General features: G+C 38.7%; 2 protein-coding genes and 1 pseudogene across 7 annotated transcripts in view; 1 reads left to right on the top strand and 2 right to left on the bottom strand.

Annotated features, from left to right (window-relative positions):
• Positions 1-15525, bottom strand: part of LOC146461128 (uncharacterized) — a 170897-nt pseudogene that overhangs the window by 98974 nt on the left and 56398 nt on the right. The window lies entirely within an intron of this gene.
• LOC146461131 (3'-5' exoribonuclease HELZ2-like) overlaps positions 1-15525 on the top strand; it is a 92543-nt gene that overhangs the window by 53483 nt on the left and 23535 nt on the right. For all 5 annotated transcript variants that reach the window (XM_085087405.1, XM_085087402.1, XM_085087406.1 and 2 more), the window contains 14 exons: positions 3585-3632; positions 3790-3864; positions 4919-4973; positions 5437-5493; positions 6673-6856; positions 6959-7142; positions 7533-7652; positions 8422-9002; positions 9390-9834; positions 10385-10686; positions 11189-11459; positions 11998-12405; positions 13330-13411; positions 13870-15150. In XM_085087405.1, coding sequence (XP_084943531.1) covers positions 3585-3632; positions 3790-3864; positions 4919-4973; positions 5437-5493; positions 6673-6856; positions 6959-7142; positions 7533-7652; positions 8422-9002; positions 9390-9834; positions 10385-10686; positions 11189-11459; positions 11998-12405; positions 13330-13411; positions 13870-15150 — 4093 coding nt within the window. The remainder of the gene's footprint in view (positions 1-3584; positions 3633-3789; positions 3865-4918; positions 4974-5436; positions 5494-6672; positions 6857-6958; positions 7143-7532; positions 7653-8421; positions 9003-9389; positions 9835-10384; positions 10687-11188; positions 11460-11997; positions 12406-13329; positions 13412-13869; positions 15151-15525) is intronic.
• LOC146461132 (uncharacterized) overlaps positions 1-15525 on the bottom strand; it is a 303232-nt gene that overhangs the window by 266658 nt on the left and 21049 nt on the right. The gene's annotated exons all lie outside the window — the stretch shown is intronic.

Here is a 15525-nt window from a genome sequence, read left to right as displayed (position 1 = left end):
TAATGCGAAGACTTGATTTCTATACTCTACAGTCTCTACAAATTAGCATATTAACAATAGATCACAAGTTCTTCTGGTGAATACCTCAGGCTTTCAACGATGATTGGTTTAACAAGACCCATGAACTGAACCTGTCCAGAGACTCTCTCCTCCGCAGAGGTTCGATGGGGTGTTATGTGTATCCGCTGAGCGAAGTGAGTGCAGACGCAAAAGCTGAGAGGGTTGACTTGGCGGCGAACCTCTGCCAGAAGCATGTCGTTTTCTTGTACATCCTTGTCGTTTTCTTGTACATCGATAGATTTCTCGGTCATCTCTAAATTTGACAGTTTCATTCTTGGCGGAAGTCAGCATTTACTTTGTCTCTACAGTTTGCGGTCGTTAATTTTAAGGTGAGATTTCACAATTTCTAGAAAAAAGCAAAATCGTTTGTATTCGAAGCCCCCCTTGAAACCCGTGGAGAGTGGACTTAGTACATTTCGCTTCGTGAAAGTCAACAATAGTCGCGAACAAATAATTGCTTTTTCTGGGCTTGAAAGGCCTTTTAGCCTGTTATAAACGTTATTTTAAAAGACAGTTGTTTCATCACAGTGAATAACTAGCTTCCCGTGAGAACTAAATGCTATAAACCACCGAAAGATCATTATAACAGTTATAACTTCTTCTGCTTAAACTTGTTTACAAGATAAAAATATCAAGTTTGGTCGTTTCGGAGTATAGAAAAAAATACGCTTTGATTACAACATTAAGCTTACTTGCTCTAGTCTCTTTTAAGACTGAATTGACAATTTTTTTTTGGTCTCAGCTGGCAGACGTTTCCTCAATAAATCATTTCTTTGCATGCACTCTTTTATCTCCACACGATTGCCGCTCGGGTAACTTGAATTTCATTCTTGTAGTGATGATTCAAGGCATCCAGTCACAGCAAAATAAAAGCGTTTTCTAAACAGTCATCATGAGAGGAACAAACTTTCCCCGATTTCTAAGCATGTAGGTAAGTTTTCGTGAGTAAATCTCCAACATCGCACAACATGACAATTTCACAAACACCCGCCATTTTCATGACATAAGTACGCACACCACCCTAGTTACAAAATGACTCCCCCGGATCGCAGCCATATTGGGCGTGGTTTCTGGCAGAGGCTCCCGCCGTCGCCTTCCACGGAATTTTACGCCTGCACTCACTTTTCTCAGCGGAGCCTCTGCGGAGGAGAGAGGTCCAGAGACCAGCTAATTGAACTACTCAACGCAGCCACTAAGAACCAACTCTTTCAGTTCAATGGAATTGAGCAGACAGATGGCGTCCAGTGGGATCGCCTCTTGGTCCTCTTCTCGCCAACGTGTTTATGTGCTCTATTGAAGATAAACTCGATCAAGATGGCAAATTGCCCTCCTTTTATCGACGATATGTTGATGACACCTTCACCATCATGCCTGATATGGCATCAGCCGGAATTTTCCTTGACACTCTAAACCACTGCCACCCATCAGCAAAGTTTACTATGGAGGTGGAAAGGAATGCCTCACTTCCTTTCATCGGTGTTGAACTGTTAAACTTAGCTCCCAGAATCAAGACCAAGGTCTACGTAAAACCAACCATTACGGGCCTCTTACTCCATTATCAGAGCCACGTGGATAATCGGTACAAGCGGAGGTCTAATCACCACCATGTTAGATCGAGCTTACCGCATATCCTCCGACTGGTCGTACTTCTCACAAGAATGCGATCGAATAGAGACGGTATTCTTAAAGCTTAAGTACCCGAGGCAGTTATCCAATTTAGCTGTCAAGCAATTCGTAGATTTCAAAGTATCAGACCAACAGCACATTGCATCAACTGAAACATCTACACCCACCATCCAAGTTGTCATACCATTTAAAGATCAGGCCTCTGCTAATGTAGTGAAGAAACGTATCAAAGACCTCAGTTCAAAAATCAAGACCACAATTCAGCCTGTGTTCATCAGCAGAAAACTCAACGTAGATCTTAAAATTCGAGAAGTCAAACCTGCCACTGTTAGCCAACAATGTCTAGTTTATAAATTTCAATGTAACGTGTGCGATGCAGGATATGTTGTTTACACTCGCGGCCACCTCCACGAACGCGTTGATGGACACAAACAAAAATCGTCGTCTATTTGTAAACACTACTTGGGCGAACATAACTCGAACGTGCCTCGTTGTCTTTCAGAACAATTTCACGTGCTAGCTAAATGTTCGAACAAATTTGATTGCCTAATTAAGGAAATGCTTTTCATAAGAAAACTTAAACCATCCGTAAACGTGCAAACAGACTCGATTCGCGATAAGGTATTCACCTGAAGAACTTGTGATCTATCGTTAATATGCTAATTTGTAGAGACTGTAGAGTATGGAAATCAAGTCTTCGCATTAATTTATCCACTTTGCCTTGAGAATGGTGTCACGATGACGCCGAGACGTCGGCTATTAACTTTAATTTTCGCTTGCTTATTATTATTATTATTATTATTATTATTATTATTATTATTATTATTATTATTATTATTATTATTGTTGGTTTAAGCGACGTTTCGGTGCATCTTGCGCCATTGCCGATATGTTATGCAAATTCGCTTCAACTTAGCCTTTTTACAAACCGCTTTTTATCATTAATTATGTAACCTTGATAATGGCGCAAAATGCACCGAAACGTCGCTTAAACCAACATTGAATGTGCAGTCCGATTCTCTTCGTGCTAAAGTATTTAAGTAATTAGCTTGCCGCTATGTTATGCAAATTCGCTTCAACTTAGCCTTTTTACAAACCGCTTTTTATCATTAATTATGTAACCTTGATAATGGCGCAAGATGCACCGAAACGTCGCTTAAACCAACATTGAATGTGCAGTCTGATTCTCTTCGTGCTAAATTATTATTATTATTATTATTATTATTATTATTATTATTATTATTATTATTATTATTATTAAAAGTGTGACTTTCGGTTCTTCAAAACAGAACTAAAAATAAGTGATCGATATTTTGGTTTATTTGCCAGTGACTTATAGCCCACTTTGAAAAAGAGTGATGGCCTGGGTCGAGAGTAGCTGCCCAAGCGATTGTAAAATTGTTTGGGGGGACGATAACAATCGCCATCGTCCCCCCAAACAATCCCACAATCACTTGGGCAGTTACTCTCGACCCAGGCCATCACTCTTTTTCAAAGTGGGCTATTGATGAACTTTGGGCATTTTAGGCATCCAACTCTCGGGCCCCTAAACAGGCAGTTATCCCTGAAAAGAAACCCTTAAGTGGTCTGTCCCTTGACTACTACATTTTTTGTTACTTCAGTTTCAGGTTTCGACGATGTGAATAAATAGGCTTACAAACGTCGCGTCTTTTCGTAGGACAAGCTAAGCTCTAAACAAAACATAGATTACCTAAAATTTTATATATTACCAAGAAATAAATCGTCACTCTAATTTTTTTCCATCCCCAAAAAATATGATTCTAGAAGCTCAAAAGCTCACTTAATTTCATAGATATAAATTCTCCTTACCTTTTCCATCAAAGTTTTTAGAGGAAGACGATACCGTAATCATCTAATGGCCTTTTTATTGAAAATAGGTGATGAATAAGAAACAGAGGAAGTACGAGGAACAGCGGCGATTAAGGGTAAATATTTTGTTCTTCTTAAATTACACTACTCCGAGTTTTGTTTTGATTTTACTAAGTTTTGCTGTTGTTGTCTTGTTACCTACAGCTCTGCTTCTTGTCAAATAACGTCAAAACGTTATTTTGTTTGTGTATTTCCAATTGTTTTAATGCACAGGAGAAAGAGAAAATCGGGAAGGATATCAAGGACAAAATTGAAAAAGATCGAGAAAAACAGCAACAGGAAACCGAGGTGATTATAAAACAGCGGTATAAAATCATAATAAAGAGGTAGTGTTTACACTTGGTGCCGAAGCACGGATTCGAAAAATGTAGTGATCTGCTCACAACTGGTAAACAGAACCTTGTCACATGATCTCCATAGTTTGTAGGTAAAATAATGGTTAAAATGTGTTGGTAAACATAGATCCTTTAAGAACGTCAAGAGTAGAAATCTTTGAAGAAAGTGCCTGGGCGATATCATCAAATTACCTAAAAATAAATAAAGTAAATAACCTTCATTTACCCTCGGCAGTGTTTATTAATAGCACAAGTGCTAGTGGGGCCGAACATTAAATTTCCTAAAGAAATAGTATAAATTGAGAATAACATGGTTCAAAATTCTAACTGGCAGGAGGCAGACCAGATGGCTATTTATAAGAGTGGCCGAGGAGTTGAACTCGGGGCTACCGAGAAACAACTCCAGGTGGCGCTTAAAGCGGTACTTGAACCCGGTACCTCCTGATTTCAAGGCCGGCGCCCTAACCACTTAACCACGCTGCCTTCTTATTTTTTTCTTATAATAACCTTTTTCATCCTTTTGTTCGCGCACTTACCTTCTTTTGTCATCAGTATAGGCTACATTCGTTAACATTTGGATGATTACATGCAATGAACAGTGTTAAACTTGCGTTTTGATAGGTGTAATGGAGTTAGTGGTTAGAGTATAGACACAAAAAGGTATGTTCATTTTGGTGCTCGCTAGGTACCTACTTTCCGAAGTTGTTTATTGTTATATGATTATCACTTTTCGCCATAGTATTAATTCACTTGAGCCGATCACAATAAAGTAACTGATCAATTCGATAACAAGCGCCTAACTTGGAACTGCAAATAACCCTTAGGCTAACACCCCTACCCTAATTTTACCCCCCCTCAAAATAGTGGTAATCATTTAACAAAATATTGTCCATTGCATGAACCCTATAATTCAACTTTTTTAAGTGATATATTTTAGCTTATTATTAGCTAGAAAACGCTTCTTTGATGACACTGGGCTGACTGCTGTGTTTCCTTTATTATTGCAGAAAAGGGACAAAGTGGAAGAAAGAAAAGCATTCCCTTCCTTCGATGTAAAAGCAGGTATTGGTATTGTTGATAGCAATAACTGAGAAAATTGCCGACAGAGGGATCTTTACAGACTGTTGTCTTCTTTAAGCCAAAAGTTTACGCGTCATAAGTTCTTAAAACAGACCGTTTGGAATTCAGCCTGGAGGAGTCCTTAATTAGAAATAGCTATGGAAACGTTGAGAATATTGATACAGATACACATTTTTTGTTCATCATATGACTTCACGTCAGATATAAAATAAAATCAGTTATTTGAAAGATACTCCAGTGAAGTAACGCCTGAAATCTTGTGCAATCCGGCCATGGCAAGTGGAAAGTAACGTCTTTAAATAGATACCAGCAGTTACGTTAAACGTGTTATAGCTTTAAACCATCGTCCCTCTATCGGTATTTTTAAATGTTTGACATTTGAGCTGCAGGCTACTGGTCAGCAAAATCTTCTGTTTAATGTCTTTTTGTGTTTGTAACCTCTTAGCCTTGGACGCTTCTGGGTCTGGAAGGAGGACTGCTGATAAACAGACAAACGTACAAGGTATTTTGTCTTACTCCTTTAGTAGGTTTTGTGGACTAATTCAGTTTTTGCTTTCATCGGTAAGCGTTCATCCCTGTAAGATAGGTGGAAACATGTTTCTCATAAATAAATAAATTAATAAATAAATAGACAAGACTTCTCTCAATTTTTAACGGTAGTGTTAAGATTTGATAAGGGCGTAGCTTCAACCAAAATATTTAAAGACGTCGGAGTTGATACACCTGTACAAGGGATACAGAAATCACGTTTCTCTGGTTGACAACAATCTTGGGGTAAGACTGGGGGAGGTTGTTTGCCTTTATATATATATATATATATATATATATATATATATATATATATATATATATATATATATATAAAATGTGGGCGAGAAACGCTTTGGAGGCCATTTACGCCTATGAATTAGTGCAAACGAGTTACGCCACACGTAGTTGCTGTCTTTAATTTAAGGTGAAAACTGATTTCATGACTAACAGCCGATAGCGTTGGTGGGGCCAGACCTAAACAACAAACGATGCTTATTACAAACCGTAAGCAGTGGTGACTTCCCTGTCAATGTAATAACCCGGGCATTTAATGCTGTAATAGAAGACAAAAATGCTTGCTAAAAGTTGACAGTTTACCTTTCCATCTATGCTTGCGTATCGTATCTAATACCGCGGTACTATAGCAGTGGTTACTAATCATAGGCATGCCGCGTGCGTGGAGTTACATAACATTTAAGTTCATCAAAATTTCGTAGATTTATTCTCGTGTTCTAAAACTGCATTGATGGAAATTTCACTCATCACTGATTTTTAAGCACTTCTCGTGGAAATAAGTATCACTTTAACTAATGATGATAATGATGAATTCAATACCAAACTGTCTTCTTACAACAGCGAAAGTAGAGCGTAGTTTAGTGGAGGTTAAACAGTCATTACAGTATTTCTTATGTTTCGTACGCTCTCATGTCAAACCTTAGTAGTTTATATGACGAGAACTCACATTATTATACCAATGCCAGAAAAAAGGTTTCCTTAAAATATGCTTGAAAACTCCTGCCGTATGGTATAGTACTCCGGCAATTTAGGTTTCTTTTGAAAAGGTACAGTCTGTGCCTTTCTCAGTTGCCATACACTATTCATACACTATTAAGAAAAATGATTATATAATTTATATATTGTTACTATACAGAGTGCACTGGCTCGTCTGGAAAAATTCCCAATCCTAAATGCTTCAAAGCCGACCTTGATCTCGACATCAATCGTAAACCCCAAGAGCGCATTCAAGGATCTTTGAGAATTTATGATACAAGCCATGCTAGGCCACGATCTCCTCCACTTGGTGTTTACCATGGAAACTTCCAGTTGTGTAAATGGTAAATTCATATGTATAACCATGTTTTAAGTTTCAAACCAGTTTTAAATTATCGCTAAAATATTCGTGATATTTGCTGACCTCGTTTTTGCTGCTTAATTAGGTGGAAGACTGGTCGGGTATGCAGAAATGGGAGATTTTGTACGTTTGCCCACGGTCAAGAAGAACTGAGATCATGGAAAGACCGCACGAGGGAGGATTACTTTGACAAAAGTACTCCAACGAGTAGTGAAGGAGAATCATTTGACAAAACAACAGAGAAAGTTGCTGACATTTCCAGGACCGAGGTAGTTTAACCTTTGTATGCCCTCACCTCTATTATATCTACTAGCCGCTCGAAAGTTTTCTTACTATCGTAGAATGTCGTTAAATATTTAGACAATGACGCGACGGAATTACGTGTCACTGTAGGCATAAAATTAATATGCACACATACGGCATGTGCAAAAGATGACCACGTCCCTCACAAAATTATGCAGACATCTTTTGATCGCCATGAGTCGACGCTGTCATGATTTTAGCATGAATGTATAACTCCGTTCAAACTGATGATGGATGCCGATAAGTCGGATCACACATATCACTACAGGAATGAAAACGTCTGTAATTTTTGGCTAAGGTTAGCTATTACTTTAAAGGATTCCAAATAAAGCATTTTGTTCTTTGTTGTTTATTAGATGGTTTACAGTCTTCCTGGAGTACAGGTCTCGAGTGATAAACCTTCAACGGTAGAAATCTCCCTTTGCGGAGATGGGACACACCACACCTATGACTGGGTATTCACTGCATTATTTGAGGTAAATAAATTAAACAAATAAAATATGCCTTATTCAGTTAAGAACAATCTGAAATTGAAGGTTATCTTGTCTCACGTTCCCGGGGCATAAGCGAATAACAAAGTATAAGCAAAACTTAAGAATGGAAGACAATAAATTGAAAAAATAAGTGAAAGATGTTTATTACACGTGTGTCTAGCAGGCGTATCCATAATTTTCGTAGAAAAAAATATTAGATAATACTCATTGTTACATTGTACTTCCGTCTAGCCTCTGGAAGCCACCAGCTATATCAAGCTGCCAGTTTAAAGTTAGCCTCCGAGGCTAGTTTTAATTTGATTTTTTTTTTTTTGGCTAAACGCATACATCGTGATCACGTGACGTATCAGGTGATGAAAATAAAATTACGTTGGTCGGCGATGTTGCAGCAAAGTTTCTTTGCAGTGACAAATAAATTAGCGTTTTTGATAGCTTATGTAACCTTCTATGTTTGAAATGATTGTCCTCGAGTTCTGAAAGTGGAGTTGAACAATCAAAGGGTGGTTTTGGGACTGAAAATGCATCTCTCCACACCTTAATCACGCTGAATAGCTCTGTAGCATTCCGATGAGCTTCGTCGCTGAAATCGTTCTAATTAGTAAACCTAACTTGAGACTGAGGTTCAATTGACCCTTTAAGTGTAACTGAGCGCTCAAACTCAGGAATGTTCCTTACTTCTTCAATTCATTACTGTTGGATGGTCGCACTTCCTCGGCAGTGGTTCACCAATCCATGTTTTTGTGTTTTATAGATAAGTGAAACTGGTATGCTGAGGCAAATTGATCTCACTCATCGTTATCACAATTGTTATCGACTGACAGGAGTCAAAGGCTTCTTGAAAGACTTAGAGATATTCTCAAGGGTGCCGGATGAACGCTGGTCGTATAGCCTCCCAAGTTGGATCAATCAAAAAGCAGGTCAAATGAAAGTTGACGTGTCTGTTTCTTTTGAGTCTCCAAAGCAAACCTCTAACCGTACGTTTACCCAGTGCCTCAGGTTTGATTTTGGCAAGAAGCCTTACTTATTGCAGGGTTTAAACGTAGACATAGCAAGGGCGGAAGTCTTGGATACAATTTCAGCAACACGAGAAGAACTCGAATTGGATCCCTCAGTGTGGACGGAGGGACCAGTGGAAGTTGTAGCATCGTCGCGGACTACTTCAGTGAGTAATCAAGACGGAGTGTTGCAAAACCGGTACCAGTTACCCGCCAGGATTGAGAACGTAGTTTCCGCGCAAGTGATTGAAGTGAATTTAACAGCAGAGAACTACCAGAGATTCATGCATCAATTGCTGTTTACTGAAGAACTGTTCATCAAAAAGGCGATTTCAAAGTAAGTTTTAGACATTTCAATATTAAGCGCATTTAATATTTGATTAGTACACTGCTAAGGCCAAAGTAATTCATCTCATTTTCATTCAACTACTACTGACTATAGTCACGGTCAGGCCAGGCCAACTATGGAGGTTTTCAGACACTGTCAATAGGTCACGTTCGTTCAAAAGTTTGAATTGGCTCCTTAAACACATCAAACGTCCATAAATGGTCCTCAGTTTCCTCGACTCTCCATTTTTGTGAGAAATCAGAAAAGGATAGAATGAGAATAATAATGTGCAGATTTTGGCAGTCGTTGTCCACCTCAAAGTAATTTTGCAATTTTGTAGATATGACCTTACACATCCAATCCCATAGAAAGTAAAATATTATTTTTCTATTAAAGGTTCGTTCTCCGTAATGTTCCAATGCAAGGCCAAGATAGTGCATTTGGAAAGAAAGGTGAGACGATTTATGCTGCTAACGGGGAGTTATTTGGCGTCATCCAACTTCAAGAGAATGGAATCCCACAACCAGATGATACTGCTGGTCGACTCCTCATCCGAAATGTGCAGACTGCTTGGCTAAAACTGGCTGATAGTAGTTCTCAAAGAGTGTACGAGGCCGTCGTTGAAAACGTTGATACCACTACCACGAGCATCGTGTTAAAGTTGTCCTCTCAGATCTGCATAGACCTGCATTTGACCAACACTGGCAAAATTCCAGTTGATGTACAGTTTCAGCTAAACCGGCAGCCTCTGTGGGAATGGCATGATACAATTGACAGGTTGGGTCCTGTTCATCGAAGTCTACTCTTTCCGGAAGCAAATCCCTCGCAAGCGACACATGAGGTAAGCGTTACTCTACTTAATTATTCATTCCTGACATGTACCGTTATCGTTCCGTGTAAGTCCTATATGGAAAACGAAATAACTATACCATCAAGAAACCAATATCAGTACCTTAAATTTTAAATGCCGGAAAATGTTATACAAAATATCTTGTTATGGAGTACATACATTTTTGTGCCCTTCTCTTTTCTTCACATTTTAGACTCAGTTTTCCAATTTTCGACACATTGTTTTTTCAATTTCAAAAATGAAACTGACAACAATTGTCACGGAGTAGATTTAACATTACATGTTACATTTAAAAACAGATGAAGGAAAGTTTGAGTTTACTAGGTGTAGTTGCATTTATGTAAAACTATACAAGTTTGAAAAATCACAGCAGAGCTGACGTGGTCGTTTTATGAATACAATGTAAAAAATACAAAAGGTTTCATTAGTTTTGCCGATATAATTAACGAAAAATAGTGCGTTGATCATGGACATTGTTATCTTAGAAAAATATCCATATTCTATGGTCACACCTTTTTTTCTATCTTCTGGCTTTAAATAGGAACAACCGTTTTGGAATTGCTTGAATTTGGATGACCGTCAAAATGAAGTCATCGCACGCATTTTGGCGCCTGAAAGTAATTCTCCACCACTTGTGGTGTTTGGTCCGTTTGGCACTGGCAAGACGTTTACTTTACATAGGGCCATTCGTGAGCTGGTAACAAAGAGTAAAACCCGTATCTTGCTCTGCACGCACACAAACAGTGCAGCCGACTTGCATGTTAAGCTTCTACACGAGTACTTGACAGAAGAGAATGGGATAAAAGCAGCAAGGCCGCTAAGGATTTACCATACAGGAAGAAGGTTAGTAAAAGTGTCACGACCATTTGTCATGATGACCTACATGCCTTATGTGTAACAAACGGGTAAGGAAGCCGCAAGAAGAAAAGGAGTTTCGATTATTTTGACAATAAAACATTTGACTATGTCACTTAAATAAACCGTCGCCGATATATGACCTATTAAAATACAATCTATAAATGAGGAGAAAGGATGTTTTGTCACCAGACTGAATGTAATTTGCACCCTCAACGTTCGAATTCGTCTTTAATCGAATGGGCTTAACCGTATAGAATAGAATTGAAACTTTATTGATGTAAAGTATATGAGATGATTCATATATGAAACTTTATTATCGTGTCAATGCCTTATACCCTGGGAAAATCCCATACTAATTTGGGGACACAAAATAAATAGACACTAACAAGTAAAAGACAAAGACTGAAACTGGATGATTGTACCATCAGCAGTCTAATTCACATCCATACTAGTACTAAGGGCCTCTTGCTTTCTTGAACTGTTACAGATTGGATGCTGACTGTTCCGTTGGCAAGAGGTATGCCTTGATCACAAACAACGCCTATGCGCTTCCTAGCAGAGAGGACGTTATCCGTCATCGGGTGGTAATAACAACTCTGGCCACGTCTAAACATCTGCTACAACTTAATCTAAACCACGGCTTTTTCTCGCACATTTTGGTGGATGAGGCTGCCCAAGCCCTGGAGCCAGAAGCGTTAACACCACTTGTTTTAGCCGGACCTAATACCAAGGTTGTCTTCACGGGAGATCACATGCAGGTAAAAAAAAGACTAAAATATATTCACATAGAATGGAGAAGTTCTGTATTACACCTTTGAGGAAAATATTCTTGAGTAATTTGTTAGTAATTTTATTAACGGTATACAGATCGTACAGCTCAGCAATTAAGGTTATTTTGCAAGTTTGTCTATTAATGGATAGACGTCACCCTTAACAGCCAGTGGCAAAGTGGTCAGGCATTACATTTTCACTCCAATTTTGAGAAAGTTAAAAAAAAAAAATTGTAGACAAGTGTTTCAGTTAGTTTCGTGACAACGAAAACAGATTTCCTAGATAACATAAAAAGGATTTCTTAAGGTAAAATAATTATGTTGGTGTGGTTATTTTGCCCTCTAAATAACAAACATAAAAATGCGTAAATAAAAATTTCCATTCAATGTTTACAGGGGCAGAAATCATATTAATACTTTTAAGCACAATGCATTTAATTTCATTTTGAATTGCACACTCGCCTTCTGGTAGAATTGACAGACAATGTGTTCTGAAATTCTTCCTTTGATTTTGATGCATTTTTAGATTAAGCCAGAGGTGTATTCACATTTTGCACGAGAATGGGGCTTGCAACGCTCACTTCCTGAGAGGCTGTTCGATTACTACCACGAGACAAAAACTGATGTTGATCGAAATGTAAAGTTCTTGACAAAGAATTACCGTTGCCATCCAGATATCCTTCAATTTTCCTCCGACAACTTTTATGGCAAAGAGCTTATCCCCTGTTCTGGGGAAGCCGCACATCCAAAGCTCGGGCCACTGCTATTCTTTTCTGCTATTGGAGTGGAGGAAGTGCTAGAAAATTCCTACAGGAATGTAACTGAAGCTAATGAAGTTGTAAGGAGAGTGACGGAGCTCTCTGATGAGTGGCCAGAGGAGTGGGGTGCGAAAGATCTTTCCAAGATTGGCGTCTTATCCGCCTACATGACACAGGTAAAGTTGCAAAATATCTCGCCAGTGAGAGCTAATACAATCATCCGTGAGCTAGCAAAATTCTCTACCAAACGCATCTTGACCGCTTGGTATTACTAACCACATACTTCGCTTAACACACTTAATATTAACCCTATAATACTCTTTGCAAATCTGTAGGAGCACATGTGAACCAGAGCATTGGCTTTGAATATAATCTGATATGTTAAAACTTTGCTTTACCCTGAACCTTTGAATATATCTTATCAGGTATTTTGTTGCAGGGTGTTGTTATGTATGTTTGCGAGTTGTGCTGCATTAATAAATTTATACAGCCAAAGTAGACACCAAACGTCTAATATCTACATGCATGCGCAATTATTATTATTATGCATCTCAACCTTTTGTTGTTAGCGACAAGCAATAACATGCATGGGGAGCGGGTGCGAGTTAGCAAACAAATTTTCTATCGCATAAGTAATTGACTGTATGAATATCGCGGCCAGGCGTTAATCGAACTAAGTACGCAGTGTTGGGAAATAAACATTCTGATCAAAGACTGCGATAATATTTATCAAAACTACAAGTTTAATTCCATTGGAAACAAACGAATAGAAAAAAACAAACCAAATTTCTTTTTTATTTCTGAATTTTAAAACATTTTTTTTATTCAAGAGTTAAGTTTGTCATTTAGAAATGGGCAATACTGCTGGATTTTGTAGGTTCAAGGCTCCTTTAATCCTTAGGGAATTCACTTCACCTATTCAAGTGGAATTCACTTGAATAAGTTCAGTTTTATTCGTTTAGAAAAAGGTGAGATCTTTTGGATGAGGACCTGAAGCGACTTCAAAGGAATGGAACAATAGGTTATTGCTACCTCACATCAGCGCACATTTTGTCACATTTGTCTCATCACATTTTGTTCCTTAATCCCTATGACTTTAGGCTCAAACTATTCGATCGTTACTGAGAAGAGCTGGTACGGAACTTGGGAGTGTCACCGTGGAAAGTATTTATAATGTACAAGGTATGTTATTTCGATTTTAATTTCCTTCATTTTATATTTTTTTGTATCATCTTAGAAATGTTGTCTGTTTCCTTACCCCTAAAGCAGTCTACCTAACAGACCTTTTGAAGGAGTCTAACTAAGAACCTTCACGAACCTGACCGAATCCGAGCATGTAAGCCTTGTAGACAGGGAATGCTTGTAATATGGTAAATGTAACAAAAACCGCGCCCGGGAACACCAGACAAACCTGTCTCTTCCAGGCAACCTAGATTTCTGTTTTTGTTTTTATTCTGTTCCTTGTTCCAAAATAAGCCCTTCCTGGATAATAAAATCTATTTTTCTGGCTTTCCGGTTGTTCTCATTTAAAGAGCAAACCTAGTAAGTAAAAGTAGACTTACAGGTACATAACGGAATTCTTATTATTATGCTATGGTGCTTGTCAAAAATTATGTAAGTTTTTTTGCTTACCTCTCCAGGAAAAGAATTTCGAGCCGTATTTATTAGCACAGTGCGTACAGCTCTAACCTGCCACCCACGTGGTCAAGGAACCTGCTCTCAGCAGCAACTCTACTGGGAATTCTTATCTGACGCCACACTTTTGAATACTGCAATAACCAGAGCAAAGTCCATGGTAGCTGTTGTGGGAGATCCAGTTTCCTTGTGTACTGTTGGTGAATGCAGAGGCATCTGGCTAGATTATATCGAAAGATGTAGTGATCGTAAAGCCTTATATGGAACATCTTTTGAGGAACTAAACAAAGAAATATTAAGCATATCTCTTTCAAAATTTTCTTTAAATCCTCAAGCTGCCAAATTTGTTCCAAGATCAATACCAGAAGCAAGAAAACAAGATTGTAAGTCTGTAGATGGATCAACTGTTCAGCAAGACGGCGAGAAAGGTGATCCTTCACCGTTGGAAGTGCCCCAAAGCCGAGAACATAGGAGCGCGATATCTCCTATAGCAGAAGGAAACGAAAACAACCCTATGGCGAAGGACGCACAGGAAAGCAGACCGCTTAAAGTGAAATTGATGCAGAAAGAATCCTCTGAGGAAGTTGAAGGCGAGCAAGAGGAGGATGGTAGTTTATTTGAAGAAATTGAGAACTCAACCCTGTCCAATAGTGAACCCGCCGATGGAATCCATGAAACCTCCGCCTTCTTCGATGAATTTCGACGAGAAAGTCTTGAAGATGAAACTGTATTTCCAAAGTACATGGGAAAGATAATAAAGGCACTTGTAGAGAAGTGTAAACAAACCAAGCAAAGTGAAGAGGTCTTTCCCTCCTTGCAGGCAGCTAAAACCACGAAAAAGAAAACTTTTAAGACGGAGAAACATGCAGCTAATGCCGCTCGGCAAGAGAAGCCAGCTTTTTCCAGTCTTTCCTCTGCGGACTACCAAATTTACCACAGCAATGGGCGCAAGATGGCTCGACTGGTGACTGTCGAGTTTCAGCAGAAGCATTCTTCTAGGGTGCAGAGGCTTACTACATCTTCAAAAAAACAGGATTACTTTGATGTAGAGATATTACAGCGCCATTTGCAAAATGAACCAGAGAAATATCTTCCCTGTACGCTTCGTCTCAATACGAAAAGTTTTCGCTCAGCATATGGAGTGGTATCGGACACCAAGACGCCTGATATCAAAATAAAGGGAAGGGTGCGAAGTGTGTTTGATATGGATCGTGTGGTTATCAAAAAGACAAATGATAGCGTTTCATCAAGGGATGATGCCCTACAATCTCAGGGACACATTGTTGGTAAGTTTCAATGAGCATTTTTGACACTGTTTTGTGAGCACTAATTTGACATATAAGTTGTCGTCTTCATTATAAAGCCAAACTTCAACTAGCGGGATAAAAAGGGCATTAAAAACGTTAAGTCCTAGCTACTTCAATTTATATCACGTGATTAACAACCATTTGTAAATCACGCGATCGGTAATGTTGAATGTCATCAAATATAAACATCGCCCCTTGTGGGCCCAGATAGTGTTTGTCTTGAAAAAAAATCGTCAAGTTCATCCTGTCAACTAGTTATAGACATGTGTCTGTCTAACAAAAACATCTGAAGAAGGGCAGGTGATTTTATTTGCTTGAGCCAAAGTAAATGGTCAAATTTCAAACGACCGTTTT

The sequence above is a fragment of the Pavona decussata genome, unplaced genomic scaffold, assembly GCF_977016875.1.
Source record: "Pavona decussata unplaced genomic scaffold, jaPavDecu1.1 SCAFFOLD_202, whole genome shotgun sequence".
In the NCBI taxonomy this organism is placed as follows: Eukaryota; Metazoa; Cnidaria; class Anthozoa; order Scleractinia; family Agariciidae; genus Pavona; species Pavona decussata.
The sequence above is the reverse complement of the archived record's forward strand: the minus strand, read 5'-3'. Positions and strand labels throughout refer to the sequence as shown.